Genomic DNA, 21,447 nt, shown 5'->3' on the forward strand with positions numbered 1-21,447 from the left:
AATTAAAAGTTCATTAAACCCGTCTATCTTGACCTCTCTGTGTTATCATTTATTTCTCAATTATATATACGCAAGAGTTTAACATTTCCTACACAACCTAGCAATGCGAACCTGAGCTTACCTCCGTTCAATATCAGCAAGGGTATCCTCAAATTCATCTGGTCGAGCAAAAAGATGCCAGTCCTGTCAATTAAAAAGTATTAAAGTGACACAAAACTGTTGGGTTTCTTAACACATTCAAAGTTGAGTGAAAATGTATACGCAATTTCGGCGCTAATCCGTTGGATTGTCGTCTGTGGTGTAGTAGTTACGCCTTTTCCATCACACGTAGAAGATCAGTTCTAGTGTAAAGACAAATTTTATCAAGTATCTTGGTCTTTCACTTCCTGTTGGGATGTTGTATCTCTCTCACCCGCGGTTGAGCCTGACAGTCAAGGACAAAGTACTAAATGATCTAAATTATGTTGGAGGGGGCATAAAAAAACATAACATTTTTCAAGGCATCGTGGTTAAATCAGGTGCTCATCAAAATGCAAGGCGTCCTGATGAAATCAAGTGCTCGTCAAAATAATAAAAATGAAAAAAACCCCGCATTTTTCAGCCAGTTTGGCAACTTTTTAATCGAAATTTTGTTTTTTGGCTTAACACCTTTATGTCCATATAATACCACATTTCCATGTGTATTTGACTGAAAAACGTTGAAAAAAGGCACAGAATATGTCATTTTTCAGTTTCCAAGGACTCTCAAGCTATTGAAGTTACCAAACTTTGGTGGCCATTTTCTCATTAATTTTAAGACTGAAACCAGGCAATCCCACCTATTCAATCGCAAATATCTCGTTTGATAGATGGGTATTTTTTTTTAAACATTGAAAACAAGTCAGATGAATAAGCTTTTAGTAGATACCAAGAACTCCACTCCACAACCCCAAAAATTGACGAGTGCCTGATTCCCCACATCTGCCAGTTCCACATTTTTATCAAATTCTTGTCTTTTGGCTCACCACCTTTTATGTCCATTTCAAAACACATTACTGAAAGACGTTGATTAAAGGCACACAAAATGTAAATTTTCAGTTTCCAAGGACACTCTTGCAGGTGGTTGGCGGGTGCTCTGGTGTAGTATGCTTCTTTCCTATCAGACATCTATCGTCCTTATCTCTCCTACTTTTTTATGTTTGTTACTTTCTTGTAACACCTCTAATCTTCGCACTTATACAACCTTTGATTTTTAATTGTATTGCAAGGGGCATAAAATACTTACTAAAACTAAAACTCTCAAGTTTTGAAATTGACCAAACTTTGGAGGCTATTTTCTCACAAATTTTGCCTCTGAACAAGACGAGCCCCGCCTCCTTCAATCGCAAAAATATCTACTTATATTCAAGATCAGACAGGGTTTTTTTTGCCCCAAAATCAAGACAAATGCACAAGCTTTTACATGATTCCAATAGCTCCATATGCCCGAAAATTGACGAGAGTCCGATTTCACCACGTCGTGACGCATTTCTTAACCAGTTGAGCTCAAGGTAACTTGAAATAATGATTATTGTAAATTTAAAAAAAAATTTTTTTTAATTCTCTACTCTTTATAATATTTTGTGCTCATAATGTAGTACTGAATGTAGTATCTTGACGAGTGTATATAATTTTATATTGTAATCAGATGAGAAATGCACCCAATTAGAAACACAAACAAACCGGTATAACAAGAGGGAGGGGACTCGAGTGAAGAATCCGTTATTCCAGGATTTGTGTTATAAGGGATCCAGTAATAAATTCAAGGGAAATAATAACATAGTTATGAACAGAGTGAGGGCATTTGAAAACACAACTTTTTATTTTGATAACACCAGCCGTCTAAATAGATGCAACATTTCAGTTGACTTTTGTTTGTACATTGTGACCTGTGACGTCTAGCGCACAGTGGCATTTCACTTAGAATGTGGGGTGCATATATGGTTAGCAGTCGAGGGGTTGAAGAAACAGTAGTACAGCAAATAATATTGATAGTTTGCATGTCATAATTCTAACAGTTACCAGGCCATCATCGGCATATTCTGGGTAGTAGTGACTAAAGTGAAATGGGATTTTGAGAGCATCCAAGTTGGAATTCCAAATTGATGCTACTCTGATATTTGAAACAACATGTGCGGGTCAACTACTAGATCTGGCATCAAGTTCCTACAGGTAAAAAGTCCAACAGGTGCTTCCAACAAAAGAGAAGGCAGAAAAAGTTGGGGGAGGGTTAATTCGGCAAAACATAAAAATCCGGATACACGCAATAGAAACTAGGATGCACAAGTTTTGTAACAAAAAACAGGGATATCCTGATTAAATCCGGATGAGTGGCAGGTGCCCTAGAGAGGAAACTGGTCACATGCGAGATGAAATGCTTAAGAAGAGCGGTCAACAAAACAAGAAGAGACAAAATTAAAAATGAAGTCATAAGGGACACCGTGGGAGCAACACCAGTCCTACCACACATTGAAAAACAAAAGGTCAAGTGGTTCGGACACCTCAGGCGGATGCCCTCAAACCATCCAGCTCTGAGAGCATACAACACTAAATATTCTGGATGGAGAGCCAGAGGAAGACCAAGGCGACGATGGAGTGAATCTGTGGCAGACACCCTTAAAGATCATGGGATGTCCCTCCTACAGGCCACACGACTTGCTGCAGACAGACACCTGTGTCTCCCCGCTACACCCCAGGGTACAAGCGGAAGAAAAAAAGTAAAAGTAAAGTAAAGAGTGGCAGGTCTTTATCAGAACTGTCATTTGATTAACTCGATATCTAAACATCCTCCTGATCAGAATCCCATAAGAACTGTAAAGATTCCTAATCTAAAAATCATTTTGTTACCAACATTGTTCTTCTTCCACAACTGAAGGCCATCATGAAAAGGCCAAACTACTTCAACAACACTTGGTTTTGCAAAAACATACCAAACAATAAGCATCCCCCATTTTCCATCAGGTCACCCACCCAGGAACAGATGCAAGCAAAGATTTCAGTATTAAATAGTCGACCAGTCTGTTGGATTGAGGATCCACTCCGGAAAGTCAAAGGTCCTCAGGACAGATGCAAAACTAAAGGAGCCGTACGCAATAAAAGGAAATGCACTAGAAGATATTGAATCCTTCTGTTATCTTGGGAGTATAATTGACAGAGAGGGAGGAACACGTGCTGAAATAAAGTCCCGCAAGGGAAAAGCACAGGCGGCTTTCATATGGGCAATGATGATGATGATGATTTTCCATCAATATGATGCTTCGAAAGAACTGTATGTCTTGACTGTTTTCCCTTCAACCAAGATATAACTATTGATAAAGATTTTTAGCTTCATAAAGAAATGAAAGGGGTACGAGAATTCTTGTCAAATGCACACTGGTTGAAACCAGCCATGCCAGAATTTTTGTCAGGAGTGGTGAATGAGTTAATCTCTGCCTCCATGGAAAAAATCAGTGGGAAAACAAATAACTGAAGCCCACAGAAATTCAGAGCTCTTTGAAGAGAAAATGAAAGAAGGGACCCCTCGTGGTAGCTGAAGAGGAAAAAGAAAAATAATAGAAGATGAAATTGTAGTAGTATAGCAGTAGTCGGTAGAACAGTAACAGTAGCAGAAATGGCTTTCACAGTGATAACCAAAGCAACAGCAGCAATCAACGGAGAACATGCACTGATAGTAAAATAACTCTCATAGAAATTCTGGAAAAATAGCAGGGTTTTTACTTCTAAAAGAGAACAGTAATTTTTTCCAAACACAATTTTAGAGTAACAGTCACATTATAGTCCTGTGCTTGTGATGACATCAAGACATCATACCCTGGCCTGTCGAAAAAAACAGTTGCACTGAATTCCACAAAGCAGATCAAGAGAGCAAGGCAGAAGAAAAAACCCACCATGGCCTGCAGGAAACCGATCTCCATCTGATTAACATCATCCACATCTTGCTCAGAATTGTTTGCCCATTCATCGTTGAACACTTCCTCATCGACACCTTCGTCATATAAATACTTGCTGGCCATCATCTGTCAGAACAGACATTGAGGGATGGAAAATTACACACTAAAACTCACATTCAACACAATCATCGAGTCTTCCTTTCAAAGTTTTTAAATCCTAAAGTTTATTGCAAGGTAGGTGTGATCAGAGACCTCAAATACTAAGACGACGCAATCCTTCTTCGACCCCTTGTGTGCTGTGGGGAATCTAGACTCTGTGCCGTCTACACTACACTACACAAGCAGTTATCATGCACTGCATGGTGACTTATGCATTACATGTACTAGTAACTAAATGTAGTGGAACTAAGTCATGTTTTATAAGTAGAACGATACACAAATCATGCAAGTGTCATTATCAGAAGAGAACTGGAAGCAAACAAAGAAACACAACAGACTTTTCAAAGGAGCAACTATGTTCACAACAGGGATGCCTGGTTATAAATTTTATATAAATTTTATTTTTTGTGCCTTAAATCAATGGTTTTAAGTAGTAGTAGTACAGGGATTTACGGCGCTAGCAACTGCGTAAGGTCATATGAGCGCGCGAAACACAAGTTGGTAGCATTCGCAACAGTTCACTGCACATTTGGTCGACAATTAGACTTCAAAAGGCTAAAATACTAAAATTCAGTGTTAATATATTTGCGATTTAAAACGACTCTTATAAATAACAATACATTTTTTTTTACAATATTGTTTCACTTTACAATTTGCCATAAAGGCCAATGGCATTTATGAAATTCAAAATTTTGCTGGGAACAACGCCGAAAAAAATGTCTTGCAATTTCTTGCATTTATAATATTTCCTTTGGATCTCTCTAAAGTCTAGACATTTGGTTAAGATGTGTCTAATGGTAGTATAGTAGTATAGTATAAGGTTTTACGGCGCTCGCAACTGCTAAGGTCATATGAGCGCGCGAAACACAAGTTGTTCACCTCTGCGAAAGTTCACTTCACGACTGGCTAACTAATTTACTTTAAAATGCTAAAAAGTTAAAATATTCAAATTCAGTGTAAATACATTTGTGATCTAAAACAACTTTTAAGTAACAATAAAAATTTTAAATAATATCAAATTCACTCTACAACTCGCCATGGCCTTTATAAAATTTTTAATTCTGCTGGGAACAACGACGGAGAAAATATCCTGCAATTTCTTGCATTTATAATATTTCCTTCGGATCTCTCCAAAGTCCAGACATTCTGTTAAAATGTGTCTAATGGTAAAATCTGTGTCGCATCCGACACAGAACGGCTTCTCATCTCCCTGTAGGAGGTATTTGTGGGTCAGGGCCGTGTGTCCGATGCGCAATCGAGTAAAAATGACTTCGTCTCTTCTGGAGAGGTCCGAAGGATTTCGCTGTTCTAGTTTGGGTTTTATTTCGTATAGTTTATTATTTTTCTGGTTTTTGTTTTTGAGGCAACCGAGCCAGGCGATCAGCGCGATCGGCCGATCCCATCCGTAGTGGCACCCCCCTATCAGCATATATTTCTTTCATCGCGGCCCTTATTGCGTTCACGTGCCATAGAATCTTCGCATTGATAATTTCTCTAGATCTAGGCAAATTTGCAATGAAAAGTTTCTTTCTGACAGTAATTTTCTGTCTAAGATCACAAGTCAATTTACTTGATCAACACGCAGATTTTCCAGCCGCAGCAAAAATCCGAAGATAGACAGAAGGAATGAGTGAATGATAGAAAGGAGGAAATTGGCACATAAGGTTCGCCAGATTTTGATCCATCTGCAGGTAAAAAATGTACTGCCGACCAACCCGCATTGAATGCATGGGACATTGTGGAATAACGGCCGATAGCAGGAAATACGCAATCTGGCAGGTTTCTATAACTTTAACCTGTTGCCGAGAGAGTTACCGTAAATATCAGTAACTTATACAAGACGATAAGAAGGCGAGTACGGAAATTCGGCAGTCCTGCGCTGTCGCAGTTTTTTTTTACGGAGGGAGTAGATAATGATGGAGGGACAAGTACAGAAATGGCAGAAAGAACGGATTTCTGTAAAAATACGGAAGAGTGGAAGCACTGAAGATAAAAAATGTCCTGGAATTATTGGAATACATTGTTAGTATGCTCATTGCAATCAAAGTAATCAACGTGAGTTTTGTAAAATCAAAATCGAAAGTTAAATGTCAATGTCTACCCAAAAAAAACAACCCCCAACAGCATGGATGTCGCATGGTGTACAAAAACAGTTTGTACCCTGACACATGCGTCAGGTCCTTAAACTTTCGCTGACGTTGGGCAGGTGTGACCAGTATGGTTTTGGGGCTGTTCAAATATAAAATTTTATACCTTTTCAGGGACTCTCCCCCCCCCCCCCCCCCCATCCCGTAATACTAATATTTATTTGTTTATAATAATGTGACATTTATATTGCGCAAATCTGTGTTACAATCATTGTTCTATGCGCTTTACTTTTACATGATAATATTATTCATGAAAAACATGCATACACACAAGTGACATAATAATTAAATACAGTATAAGCAGAACTTTTCCGCAAAAACTTTGCAATGTCATTTTACCATTTTAACAGCACTGGTGTAATCAAAATTAGAATAGATCTAGATCTCCATGTTATGTAGCCTAGATATCTACCAGTGTATAGTCAAGTTTACTCTTTTTTTTATGTCTTGTGTTATGTTTTTAAAAAACTATGTTGTCATAAATTATTTTCCTTGTTAATTTTTCACCGTTTTGAAATTCCCCCCCCCCCCCCCCCCCCCCCCCCCGAAAAACCAGTATTCAGAGCTAGAGACTGGACTGGTGAAAGGGTCCAGTAGTCAGTGAGTTACGAGGTGGGACTTCCAAATGATTTATCCATGCCTGGCTGCATTTGCTTAAAGGACAAACATGTGTCACGACCCAGTGAATCAGGCGCTCATCAATTTTTGGGCATGAGGAGGTAATAATATCATCTCAAAGTTTGTTCATTTGCCTTGCTTTTTGTGAATAGAAGTCGAAATATTTGAGATCGATTGAGGTGGGGGTCGCCTGTTTTCAGAGATAAAATCAGCGAGAAATGTCCACTAAAGTTTGGCGACTTCCAAAGCTGGAAAGTCCTTGAAAACTGCAAATTGACATTTATTTCTTCAACTTCATTATTTTGATGAGCGCCTGATTTCACAATTCCTCACACATGTATATATATACAGTCGAGTCCACTTATAACGAGTCCGGAAAAAACGAGAAGTCTGTTATAAAGACACTATTCTAAAACCCCGTTTTTTTCTCTTCTTTACCTTTGTAAATAAAATACTGCTATAGCGCAATCAGACAAACACTCGAGTCGGTTATAGCGGAATATTGCTGCTGCTGTGCACAGTGCATAGGCCAATTATACATCATGTAAAACCTCGCCAGTTGAAAAACTTGTTGGTGATCTAGCGAAACAAAGAAAGGAAGAGCCCATGTGTGTCAATAATGAAGGCCGGAGCGACTGAGTAGGGAGGGTGTGGCGTGTGCAGACAAGCAGAACGCATCGCGTGATAGGCCAGCGTAAACCTAGTTTAGATTATCAAGGCCTACCATGCCTCTCACTTCTCCGATGCAGGGGTGGAGAGGTCAAAGCAATGTAATGGATGGAGCGAATGAGTGACGTGCGCAAGCTGACGGAATGCACCACAGGGTGTGATGGGGTGGGGGACAACACAGCAGGTGAGTTAGCCCAGAGCCCTTTCTTTGTGATCGGCAACGCCGAGCTGTCAACATTGCTAGATCTAGCCCTAGAGAAAGAAACCTGATTCGATATTTGATCAAGTAAGACCATGTAAGGTCATGTTGAAACCAAATTATTATCAGGGGAGATAGCAAAAGGAAATAAACAGAACACCAAACGCATAGATTAAGCCTACTTTACCATTTCCCTTGAATTTATTACTGGATCCCTTATAGCGAGAATCCTGCTATAACGGACATTTTGCTCCAGTCCCCTCCCTCTCGTTATAACAGGATTCCACTGTATATTTTTTTTTTTTCGTAAATATGACAAAAATTGTATATTCATGTATTTACAAAGTTAAAAGTAAAGTATACACAAAGGAAGAGATAATGTAAACTGCAAAAGCTAACTACATTGAGAAACCACAAAACTTTGATATTCAACATTATAAAAACAACCAGCCAACAAACCATTGAAATGAAGAATACATCAGAGGAAGACATTGATCCTAGGTAGTCTGTGTTGCACTGACGAAGCCTCTTGGCATACAGCATTGACATGACCATAGAGCAGGGTGACACTCTGCTGCGCCTGGAGGAAAATTAATTGTATTTGACTGGTATTATATAGCAGAAATTTTTCAACTCCCATCAACAGAATCAAGATCATTTAAGAGGGCCACTTTGGCTAAGAAAGATCCAAGGATACAACATCCCAGAAGAAAGATGGAGCTAAATATATTATATGCTGTGACTTCCCATCACTTTAATAAGAAGCTACAGCTACACATGCCATCCAAGAACCACATGGGCTACATCAATGTCTGCAACTTTTCACTTACAAGTGAATTGGCACAATTTCAATTATTCAGGACATGGGCAGGTCCCCAACACACATCAAAACTCATATGGTCACAAGATCACATGATGCACACAAGTGGCAGAAATTCCGTTTCACTGACTGGTCTTCATGACATGCCCAACTAACCAAAATTTGAACGAACCTTTTTTTCTAAGTGCAAGTGCTTTAAATCATGCAGAAAGACGAATTTAGATAATTTAGATAGAATTACTATGTATGCAATGCACAAGAAGCATGTCTTTATTACTATCACCAGACCGTCATCAGAAAATTGTACATGTACATGGTCAAAAGCAAAAGTAAATTTTCATTTTCCTGATCAAGACTGCCAGGACATGAAACATTTATGACTTTCATGACTTCACTTCCATCATAATCGTCTGTTTATTTAAGACACTTTAGGAAAGGGGAAAGCAGAATGAATGCTACAAATTCGACTGAAAATAAGCAAATTTTCTGACTTTACCAGTACCAGGTTGAGTTTTCAAAGTTTGGAAAACAACAAAACCTCTTTTCCCTGGGCTTTCCCCAGTCGATTTACCACTTCTTTAAATTCCCAGGCATTCCTAGGTTTTCAGCAATTTCATTCATATTCCCAGTAGTCAGGCTGGTACTTTTACATCACAATGTAGTTGTTTATTGTACATACAGTCAAAAAGAAAAAGCATGTAGACAGTATAAAGTAGGGCTGTACCCCGGTAGCAAACCCGCTCGTGCTCACAAGATCCTAGTTCAAGTCACAAGCCTCAAATCACTAGGTCAAATCATCAAATCAAATCACCAGCATGATAAGTTGAGTCTAGCGCAAACTGTAACCTCCTTGGTCTAGTCTAAACTTCAAGTCTAAAGCAACTAGCAATCCGCGAAGCCACTCGTGTCAGGCCCCCTCATCATCCCCACCCTGCTTGCAATCCGCGAAGCCACTTACGTCAGAAAAAGAGAGGGGGGGAGAGTGAGAGATCTCGCCCACAGAGTCACTGCGCGGCGTGGCGCTGTAGTTTACTCGATTAATCGAAGGCCTGCGCAAGCCTTAAGTCCCGTCTGCAGACACAGGCCCCCAAAATTCACACAGTACTGATTTGCGCTAGGCCTAGAGATTTGCCCCAGGACAAGCTCGAAACCTGACCTGCTGAATTGTACTGTCTCGATACACCGAGCGAGCGGCGCGCCGTAGGACCGCTCGACGGCGACAAGACCGCCCGATGGCGACAAGACAGTCCGATGTGTTCAAACAGCAAGTACTGCTCGCTGTGTGAACTTTGAACCGTGGAGGAAGGGAGAGGCTGGGCTTGTTTTGGTGCAAGGCGTAGAGAGCTGAAGTTATTTTTAACTTCCCGCCGTTGATCAGCTAAGCGAATGGATAAGTGAGAGGGAGCGTGGTATTGAAGTAACAGAGACCTAGGTTTCTGGTAGTAATAAGAATAAGTTGACTTAGATTACCCTAAAATGGAAAACTCCAGGGGTCGTTGTGATTGGCTTTTGTATTGTATGTATGTAACCTATTTTGTAGATGTGTTACACTCACAGTGACATAATACAGAACATTTAGGAGACGGGCTAGGCCTACTTCAACTCAATGTCAGGACCAACCTGGGCTGAGAGGGAACAACGCCCAAGCAGAAAGACGGAGGTTCTCAGTAAAAATTTCTCCCCATACGGGAATCGAACTGAGGTCTTTTGCGTGCGACGATGAAGCGATTGGCTCGTGCACATTAAAAATAAACAGGCCTTAACATCATAAGAATAGCCGAACCAATATTAATTTTTAAGTGCATTGAATAGAGCTTTTTGTTTTTTTACAACCGAACTATGAAAAAAACCCAACCGATCTTGCACTTTTGGTGCCAGCCTCTCAACGCAAATAACCAGAGAATCTTCTGTAATATGTACTGAGCCCACTGCCACGAGAGTTCGCGACATCACGACACAGTACAGTAGGACTGTCCGCAAGTCACAACTCACCGGAAGTTCCCTCCGGTAGCAAGCGGGAGGCAAATCAAACCACAAGCCTGCTCGCAAGACTCTAGCGCAAGACGTCCGCTGCTTTGCAAGCCTTCGATTAACCGAGCAGAATCCAGCCCTAGTATAAAGGTCATACTTGATGTCTAAACGGGCCACAACTATGAAGAAAAAAAGTTTTTAAAAGCCAGTCAATACACTTTGAACGGCTGGAAATTTTTTTCCCCACAAAGCAATTATTTTTATGAAGTTTGAAAGCCCTCAAAAGGACAATTCATATTTTATACCAATAGTGACAGAAAAACCAAACAATGGAATGAAAAACATTTCTTTGCAAAAGGCACAAAATAAAGACCACATGATTTCCACTTACTTGACCAAATTTGATGCCACATCCAAGTCCACATGACCTAGTTGCTGCGATACACTTTCCTTGAAATATTCAACAGTCAACTCTAAAAAAAAAATTTTTAAATATGAATATTAAATATGAGATTTCCTTACACAGAATTATAAGGAGTGTGTCTGGAAAAAAAAACAAGGACGACAAGCATTTCAAATGATTTTACCACAAACAAGTCAGGCGCAAAAAAAAGGGTATAATCTGTTGTGCAATCAACAATTAAAGGACCACAGGGGGCTCTTGTGGCCTTAGAGGTTAGAGCTTGTTCACTTTTGTCTGGCAGCGTTTAAAAAATTCTAGATCACTGAGGAATTTACTTATGCCCACAAAACTTTGAATGTGACTTCTGAAGGCCAGCGACCAAACAAAAATATTTTTTCAAAAAATCTTGATCCAGTAATAAAAAAGTTTTTCTCTTTGGGCCCTATACTAAAAATCGCCCTTTTGGTGCATGCGCAGGATCACAGCAATAATTGATTTACTGTAATTTAGCCCACAAAATTCCCATTTTGAGACACTGCCACCACTGTGCCCCCACATTTCAATGTATTAACATAGTTTTACCGCCTAAGGCTGTCAAGACGTCATCATGTGCGTCTTGAAAACTACTCCCATGTATTGGACCTTGTCTCTCATAGGCGTGAACTCACTGTTTTTTACAAGTGGGTCAAAGGGAATAGAAGAGAGCACGATTTCATGAGTTCAAAATCTAACTGAATGCAAATGTCACTTTGTCTTCAGGTTCATTACAAGTTGTCATTGTTATTGTTTACTTGTCCATCCTATTCAATCAATGAATGTGAATCGAGTCAACGGTTATAGTTATAATATACCATAGCGCTCGCACTAAAAGGAGTAGAGATACATAATTATACCGCGCTTATACACAAAAATACAAATCTACGAGCATGCATGCACGCGCGCCCTCGCACAAACAAGCACACACACACAATGCCGCACATAGGCCTACTCCTTCCCTCCACCATACATCACATACATCATGACAAAATTAATTATTCTTTCCACCACTTCAACCCCCCCCGCCAACCTTTCTCATGTTAGCATCTAGAGCGGATAGCGAGAGCGCAAAGGCTTGTCCATGGCATAATAATAATATTAAGATTGACAGTTTTGACATGGCATATAAATTTCTCCGTTGCACAGGCTGACATTTTATCAGGCCTCAACTATTTAGCCTATGTCTAGACTTTCCGAGCCCCCTCCCGAAAAAAAACACCAAAACACGGTAGAAGTAACTCAAGCACCATACCATCACTAGTTTTACTTTAGGACTCCAGTCCAGCGGATGCTTGTCCGTGCATGATAATAATCAGTATGTCTCTAAAACAAAGCTACCCGAGTGCACAAGCTGTGTGTGGTGCAAACACCACACACAGCTTGTGCACTCAGGTACCTTGTACAAAACATTTTGTCGTCAAGCTCGACGAGGCAGACTTTATTGTTCTATAGGTAACCCTAAATCCCGAGTTAAGAAAATCTTAAAGATGTTTCTATCCGGGCGTTTAGTTGAACACTACTTGTGTGCATTTCCACATTCAATACATCTAGATCTTAGTCAGTCGAAATCTTCAAAGAAAAATAAAGTCGATGATTTTGATAAATGTGCTATCAAGAGGCTGATCGTCAAATTGTTTCACAACGAGCTGTTGACTTTGCGGAAACTGAAACAAAATGTGAAAACAGAACTGAATCTCAAAGTTGGAAAAACCATGATGTGGAAAACTAAGAGGTGCTGGATTTTCATTTAAAAAACGAGCACGGCACAGTAAAAAGATTTTAAGTGAAAGATCTGATCCCATTGTGTCAAGCAGCAAATACCCCTCATTCAGCAGAAACGGTCAGAGGGCTATGACAGTATATCTTGATGAAACGAGGATAAATGCCCACCACACTAAGGAAAGAGAATGGCAATCGACAGATGGGACGATGGGACAAAATTATGTGCCCAGCAGGAAAGGTGAAAGCTGATCATCGCCCACACTGGTAGCAAGAACTCTGGGTTTGTCTCTAGCGCTGCTCTTGTTTTCCAGTCCAAGTCAACTGATAATAGAGATTATCACACAGAAAGGAACAGTCATTGAAGAGTGGACGACAAATCAAGTGCTTCCAACACTGGACAGACCGTCATGTATTGTAATGGACAATGCCAGTTATCATAAACGTATAGCTGAAGAAGATAAAGTTCCATCTTTGAGCTGGCGGAAGACATTGAAGCCTGGCAACACACAGTGTTCCATTCCCTTTTGGTGCCCTCAAACCAGAGCTAGCACGTATAATTAAACTTTATAAAAAAACAAAGACTTTTGCTAAAGACAAAATAATTGCTGAGCATGGTCACACAAGTCTCAGACTGCCAGCTTATCATGCACACCTCATTCCCATTGAACAAGTTTGGGCAAAGATTAAAAAATAACATCGCTACCAGAAACACAACCTTCAAACTACTTTTTGACTGCACAAGCCATTGACAAAGTAGACAGCGAATATTGGGAAAAATGTGTTGATCATGTTGTTAAACGCCCCGGCAGGTAGGGGGCCCCATAGTAAAACTGTACTATGTTTCACTATGGGGGAGCAAAGAATACATCTGCCATGATACTGCGTGTCGTAAGAGGTGACTAAAAGTGCAACGGTCTGGTAGCCCAAAAAAAGCTAGTTTGCGGGGGGCCAACTACCAAAACCAGTTAAAAACAGTAAGCTACAGAAACATGGACAAACACAGTTTTATATTTTTCTATCTTGGCAGACGGAGGAGCTCCTGCATCAGCAGGAACAATGAAAGACAGCGGACAAAGCCGAAAGGACTCTTCTGACCCGAAACCTTATCTGTCGAACAAGTCTCTCCGGATTGCGTCGTGGAATGTTCGCACCTTGTATGAAAGAAAGAGTTCTCAAGTAGTACAAGAGATAAAGAGATACAGGTTGCACATACTAGGAGTCAGCGAAACACACTGGATATAGTCTGGAAAGAAGCAGCTCAGCTCGGGGGAACAAGTATTGTATTCTGGGAGGGAAGACAAGTACCATGCGGAAGGAGTGGGAAAAATTTTGAGTAAGTGTGCACAGAAGTCACTTAGAGGATGGGAACCACATGGGGAAAGGATCATCATGGCTTCATTCACTACAAGGAGCAAGAGCATCAATATGAATATAGTCTAAAAAACGCCTCAAATAATGATGCTTCGGATGAAGACAAGGATGCCTTTTACAGCCAGCTCCAGGGGGGTCATCGACAAACTACCAAGGAAGGATGTCAACATCATAATGGGAGATGCCAATGCCAAGATTGGTCAGGACAACGTGGGTTATGAAAGAATTATGGGACAACATGGCTTGGGACAAATGAATGAAAACGGTGAGTGATTCGCAAATATATGTGCTTTCACCAGTTTTGTCAATGGAGGCTCTGTTTTTCTCCACAATAGGACTCACAAGGCCACATGGGTTTCGCCAGATGGAGTGACGGAGAACCAGATAGATCATTTTTGTATCTCTCGTAGGTTCAGGTGTTCACTGGAAGATGTCAAAGTACAGAGAGGGGCAGATGTTGGATCGGATCATCATCTGCTGTTGGCAAAACTCAAGCTTCGACTCAAAAAAGCACGGAACCAGCACTGGAGTCAAAAGAACGAAGTTCCAAGTAAGTCTCTTGGACGGACATAAGAAAGAAGAGTTTCAGCTGCAACTGAGGAACAGATTTCAACCTCTGGCTGATCTTGGCGGAGAGGACACGGAGGTGGATACACACTGGACCAAGGTCAAAGAAGTCTTTACATCAACATGTCAAAAAGTACTCAGTGTGAAGAAATGGGAGCACAAGGAATGGATTAGCCAACACTCATTGGATTTAATTAGGATAAGAAGGCAGCTTGATTGATTGGGTAGATGTTTTACGGCACTATAAATCTTTTTATAAATATGGAAAAGGCTTATTTACATTTGTATATACAACAATAATTTCAGTGTATGTATATATACATCGATAACGAAAACTATATATCCTCATATTCTATTAAATAGTCCAATTTCTTTTACATAAATTAAAATTTCCCTAGGGTCCACGATGTCAAAAGGGTCTTAATATCTTTACATTTAAAATATTTCTCACGAACATAATTTAATTCGACACATTCCGTTAGGATGTGCCGAACTGTGAAATTTGTGTTGCACGCCACGCAAAAAGGAGTAGTAGTAGTAGTACAGGGTTTTACGGCGCTCGCAACTGCGTAAGGTCATATGAGCGCGCGAAACACAAGTTGGTAGCATTCGCAATAGTTCACTGCACGGTTGGTCGACAATTAGACTTTAAAATAATTATTCTTGTTTTTCTATGGTCGTGTTGTTGACGGCCTTTCGATGCGCTTCTTTTTCTTTACTGCATCCTCACATTCCCAAGAGAACCAGATCTTGTTCCTCCGGGGTTTTGTTTTTGCTTTAGGTATGTGTTTTTGGCATATTTCTAAAAGCTTTTCGTGGAATTTATTGTAGATGAGGTCAAAATTGGGATTAAGAATCTGGGAACATTGATTGGCAAACCCGTCCCAGTCGGCTTTTTTGAAGTTGAAGCGTTCTGGGATCGGGTCGTTTTGGAGGCTATTGTTTTGGAGAAAAATTGGGAAATGGTCCGTATGGTCATCCAGCACAGACCACTCAAGATCTGGGACTAGGTCAGGGGTACAAAAGGTGAGGTCAAGGGATGAAGTGCCATAAGTAGTTCTGTTTCTGTAAGTTGGGGACCTATCATTTAAGAGACAGATGTTATTTTGAAATAAAAAGTTTTCTATTATTTTTCCTTTCTGGTCTGTAGGTTTGTCTCCCCAAAGGGGGCTGTGGGCATTGAAATCACCTAGCAAAATAAAGGGTTTTGGAAGCTGAGCCTTTAAGTCATTTAGTTGGGTCATTTTAAGGGGGTAATTTGGTGGGATATAAACTGAGCAGATCGTGATTGGTTTGTGCAGGGTGACCCGTACAGCAATAGCCTGGAGGGTCGTCTTAAGATGTACTTGTCTGTGGAGTGTGTTGTTGTCGGTGTAGATGGTGGTACCACCAGGGTTGGGTTGATTTAAATCAAGTTGATTTAAACCAGTTGATTTTTTAAATTTAAATCAACTTGATATCACTTTTTTTTAAAATTATTTTTATTCAGTTTTTACACATTTCAACATTCAGAATTCCTTTCCTTGGTTTCATAAAACAGATATAAGGTTTAGTAGACTAATATAATCATGCTTAAAAGTCTGCTTTCCCCCCTTTCATTGTAAAATAATACAGTATTCATTTTATATATTTTTTTCATAATTGAAATCAGAGCTGGGTTGATTTAAATCAGTTGATTTTTTTTTTTAATCAACTTGATTTTTAAAATAAAAATCAGTGATTTAAATCACTTTTTTTTTAAAAATGTATTCAGTTTTTACATATATTTAAACATTCAGAATTCCTTTCCTTGGTTTGATTAAACAGATATAAGGTTTAGTAGACTAAAATAATCATGCTTAAAAGTCTGCTTTCCCCCTTGTCACTGTAAAATAATAGTTCTCAATTTACTTTTTTTTCATAATTGAAAACCAGGGTTGGGTTGATTTAAATCAGTTGTGTTTTTAAAATTTAAATCAACTTGATTTTAAAAATAAAACTCAGTGATTTAAATCACTTTAAAAAATGTATTCTGTTTTTACATCTTTAAACAATCAGAATTCCTTTCCTTGGTTTTATAAAACAGATATAAGGTTTAGTAGACTAAAATAATCATGCTTAAAAGTCTGCTTCCCCCCCCCCCCCCCCCCCCCCCCTCTGTCACTGTAAGTAGTAAAATAATACTGTATTCAATTTACTTTTTTTTCATAATTGAAATTAGCATTTTCTTTTTCTTTTTAGACAAACACAAGCGCGCGCACACACACACACTGTAATAAAAATGCAAGTTTATCTATGCATAATTAGCCCCCCCCCCCCCCTCCCCCTTCCTTTCAGACTGACATTTTCTTCATTTTTTTGTCTGTAGCCATAATTCACTGATATAGCAGATTAAGGCTTTCTAAAATTGCAGTTGCTTAAATTAATCATTAGTTAAAATAAAGACAATGCATTTTGCACTAAAAGACCTTACTTTTAGCTACCAAAAATCCCAAACTGTGTCGACATTTTTTTTTTTTGAAAAAAATTTTTAAACATCTGATTTAAATTTAAAAAATCTGATTTAAATTTAAAAAATCGAATTTTTTTTTTTTATAAAAATTTTTTTTAAAACCATCAACCCTGAGTACCACCGGAAACAATCTGGTTCTCCGTGTGAATGTGATGGTACGCAGTAAATCCTCTTAAGTCTATGGTTGAAGCCGGGGCAAATTTTGTTTCTTGAAAACAGGCCACCCGTGGGCACAGTGTGGCCTGTAAGTGTTGCAATTCTGCAATGAGAGGTCGAATTCCGCCGGCATTCCATTGCAGGACCACCATTATATCTTTTTAGCTTTGATTTTGGAGCTCAAAGGCCCCGGCTTCGAAGAAACACTCTGACTCCTCCTTGCGGGGGAAGCAGAGTGTTTTCTAGGTTGCTGTCCTGGATTGGATGGCAGTCTAGTGGGGGATTTGGAGGAGTGATAGACTCCGCATTTCCCGGGGTCAGGCCGGACCCGCATGCAAAGATCCAGAAAGATCAAACAGAGGGATTTGATTTTATCCCGTTTTAACTGCAGTCAAGCGAAAGTGAACGAACTATAAGGTGCAAACATCTCATTCAAAGGTCCCGCGTTCGAATCCGGGTAACGACCAAGACATTTCCTTCTCTAAAACGGTTTCCTTTCACCTCCTTTCCTGCTCTCTAGCAATGTTCTGTCATGTCATCTGCTTTCATCTCCATTTTCTGCCCCCACCCTCCCTTGCCCCCTCCTCTGGGCTCCTGACTCTTTCTGCAGCCTTTCTACTGCTACTCCTTGGCTCTTTCTTACTGGTGTCTTTCAACCACACCCCTGATCTTCTGGTAGGAAAGATCTACACCTAGCCTTCTTGGGCAAAGGCGTAACATCTCAGAGGTCCCATGTGCAAGTTGCGCACGTTAAAGATCCCTTAGAGGTCTAAAATCAATAAGAGTAGGCTTCGGTTGCCACCCGTGCAAAATTCAAAATTTCCTACAAGTCTTGAACAAAAAGCTACAATATAGATCTAGTTATAATTTACTATCACCCACCCAACGAAACGCTAACACTTCAGTTCAGTAACACGGCTTACAAGGTATGAAGGATCCCGATTCAACACACTGCCTGCACCAACGCGCGCTTTGCTGAGAGCTCTAAATCTAATCAAATTAAGAAATTTGCTTCAAAGTTTTTATCCTCTGGTGTTGCCTTCACCAACGCCACGCCACCCCCCTCCCCCCCGTGTATCTTTTTTAAAAAAAAATCAATAATCCCCTGCCCAATTCCGTTGTCTTATACAACGTTCAGGCTTTGAATGAACTTTGGCGACACCAACAAGCCCCTGTGCTAACATGATGTCGTAGCCTGTCTTGTGATGCGAACGCCAGCAGGTTCACTGACCGGTCATGTCGGCAAGCCCGACAATCTAAAAATCTGATGACGCTGGTATTTTCTTTTCTTTTTTTTTCCACATGTGACAGCACAGTCACGAGTCCGAATATCGATTAAATTTTATTTGCGCAGCGACACAGCGTTTATACTGCACAACCTGCATGTCACATAATAATGTTGCGTTATCAGACTAGGGTCTTCATTTTCCCGATCAAGCTTCGGTGTCACATACATGTACACTTCCGCTAGCCGCCATAGCCGCCTGTTCTGACATGGACGATTAACACGTTCTACAAGCATATTATTTTAGATTATCAACAGACAAAAGTGACATTGCCCAAGATCTGTAACTTGTATGTCAGGACTTCAGTATTCCTCGATACCAACCAAACGTTTCAGTAACAAAACTCACTAACAATTCTTAGAACAAACTCTCAGAGAGACCACAGCATTAAAAAGGCAAACCCTTTTATTTTCCCCACTGATGATCTGTGCAAGTACAGCACTCACTGTTCAGTATAAAAAAACATAAGAACAGAAATAAAGTAACAAAAAGTCAAAACACAAATAACTTCATAGCTACAAACTTTTCAAAACAAAACAAAAACAGACCCTACCAATGCGGCTGGTCAAGATGGTCGGATTCACAAAGTAATCTCCCTCTAAATCCTTCACACTTCACACATACTTTTTTGCATGCAAATAAATTCAAGCATTCAAAGTAGACCTGTACCAAAAGATCTCTCAAACTGACTTAAGCTTCGTTTTCATTTGATGATGATTATTATTATGATGATGATTATTATTATTACAAATCGAGTCTAGAAAGTTCATTATTTTTCTTCAACGTCATTTCATATTGAGCAAAACTGGAAAATAGAGAATGACATATTATTTTCCTATACAAAAACAGCGGAGTAAACTGACTACCCTCGAGTAGCTCAAGGACATTTCAGAGTACACGTACTAATGTGTTAACAGTGCCTCTGCACACACCTGTAAGAGGAAGAGAAGGACTGTCCAGGCTTGCCTTGTCACCATAGTACAGTCTCCGCCGCATCCGTTTCCTGAAGTTCGCATCCATCTTCTTTGAAAGTAAAATCAAATAAACATTTAAAAGTGCATCAAACATGGTTGCAAAATATGCCATGGACATAACAGTAATAATAACAAAATCTGCAAAATATACAATCAAGATTAATTAAAATTATATCATGAAACACAATACTATGCAAACGAGGACTGCGCTGTCACTTTACTAGAAAAGTTTTGGCAATCAGGTGATATAAAGTCCAATGACTTATTATCCTTTCTACTCTACCAGATGGATAGCAAATAGCCTCAAGGAGGTTCTCAGGTTCTTGTTGTACATAGATTTGACACCATGACGCAAAAACCACGTCCTATTTGGCTTACCCTTCACTCAGGGCCGAAGGGTACAGAGCACCACAAGACAAATGAATAATAATACAGTAAAACCCGGATACAACATACTCGACTGAAAACATATTCTCAACTCTAACTTGGTCAAATATTTATTCTGTGTAGTCTGGAGTCCCAGTTAGATCTGGTACCATTTAAAATTAGGGTTATTTATATTTATATATCTAAAACGTTCCTGTGTAAAACGTTCTTTTCGCTAATAATGTTCACTTTTCAAGGCCCTTCAGAAGTGATCTAAAGTTCCTTTGTGCATTGTGAGAATAGAGAACTAAGCAAAAAGTGACAGTTTTGTTTGTTAAGTACAGGGTTTTACGGCGCTCGCAACTGCATAAAGATGAGCGCGCGAAACACAAGTTGGTAGCATTCGCAACAGTTCACTGCACGGTTGGTCGACAATTAGACTTTAAAATGCTAAAATACTAAAATTCGGTGTAAATATATTTACAATTTATAACAACTCTTATAAGTAACAATAAAAAATTTTAATAGTACAATTTCCCTTTATAATTTGCCATAATGGCCAATGGTCTTCATAAAATTAAAAATTCTGCTAGGACCACAACGGAAAAAATGTCTACCAATTTCTTGCATTTATAATATTTCCTTCGGATTTCTCCAAAGTCTAGACATTCACTTCAGTTAAGATGTGTCTAATGGTAAAATCTGTGTTGCATCCGACTCAGAACGGCTTCTAATCTTCCTGTAGGAGGTATTTGTGGGTCAGGGCCGTGTGTCCGATGCGCAATCGAGTAAAAATGACTTCGTCTCTTCTGGAGAGGTCCGAAGGATTTCGCTGTTCTAGTTTGGGTTTTATTTCATATAGTTTATTATTTTTCTGGTTTTTGTTTTTGAGGCAACCGAGCCAGGCGATCAGCGCGATCGGCCGATCCCATCCGTAGTGGCACCCCCCTATCAGCATATATTTCTTTCATCGCGGCCCTTATTGCGTTCACGTGCCATAGAATCTTCGCATTGATAATTTCTCTAGATCTAGGCAAATTTGCAATGAAAAGTTTCTTTCTGACAGTAATTTTCTGTCTAAGATCACAAGTCAATTTACTTGATCAACACGCAGATTTTCCAGCCGCAGCAAAAATCCGAAGATAGACAGAAGGAATGAGTGAATGATAGAAAGGAGGAAATTGGCACATAAGGTTCGCCAGATTTTGATCCATCTGCAGGTAAAAAATGTACTGCCGACCAACCCGCATTGAATGCATGGGACATTGTGGAATAACGGCCGATAGCAGGAAATACGCAATCTGGCAGGTTTCTATAACTTTAACCTGTTGCCGAGAGAGTTACCGTAAATATCAGTAACTTATACAAGACGATAAGAAGGCGAGTACGGAAATTCGGCAGTCCTGCGCTGTCGCAGTTTTTTTTTACGGAGGGAGTAGATAATGATGGAGGGACAAGTACAGAGATGGCAGAAAGAACGGATTTCTGTAAAAATACGGAAGAGTGGAAGCACTGAAGATAAAAAATGTCCTGGAATTATTGGAATACATTGTTAGTATGCTCATTTCAATCAAAGTAGTCAAC

The 21,447-nt window shown here is 39.7% G+C and overlaps 1 protein-coding gene across 1 annotated transcript in view; it reads right to left on the reverse strand.

Annotated features, from left to right (window-relative positions):
* Positions 1 to 21,447, reverse strand: part of LOC101845817 — a gene marked incomplete at its 5' end in the record, with an annotated part of 65,819 nt that overhangs the window by 36,645 nt on the left and 7,727 nt on the right. The window contains 5 exon segments of the mRNA XM_005111886.3: positions 122 to 183; positions 3,906 to 4,034; positions 8,160 to 8,280; positions 10,883 to 10,964; positions 19,456 to 19,546. Coding sequence (XP_005111943.1) covers positions 122 to 183; positions 3,906 to 4,034; positions 8,160 to 8,280; positions 10,883 to 10,964; positions 19,456 to 19,546 — 485 coding nt within the window.

Source organism: Aplysia californica, unplaced genomic scaffold, assembly GCF_000002075.1.
Source record: "Aplysia californica isolate F4 #8 unplaced genomic scaffold, AplCal3.0 scaffold01142, whole genome shotgun sequence".
Taxonomy (NCBI): domain Eukaryota; kingdom Metazoa; phylum Mollusca; class Gastropoda; order Aplysiida; family Aplysiidae; genus Aplysia; species Aplysia californica.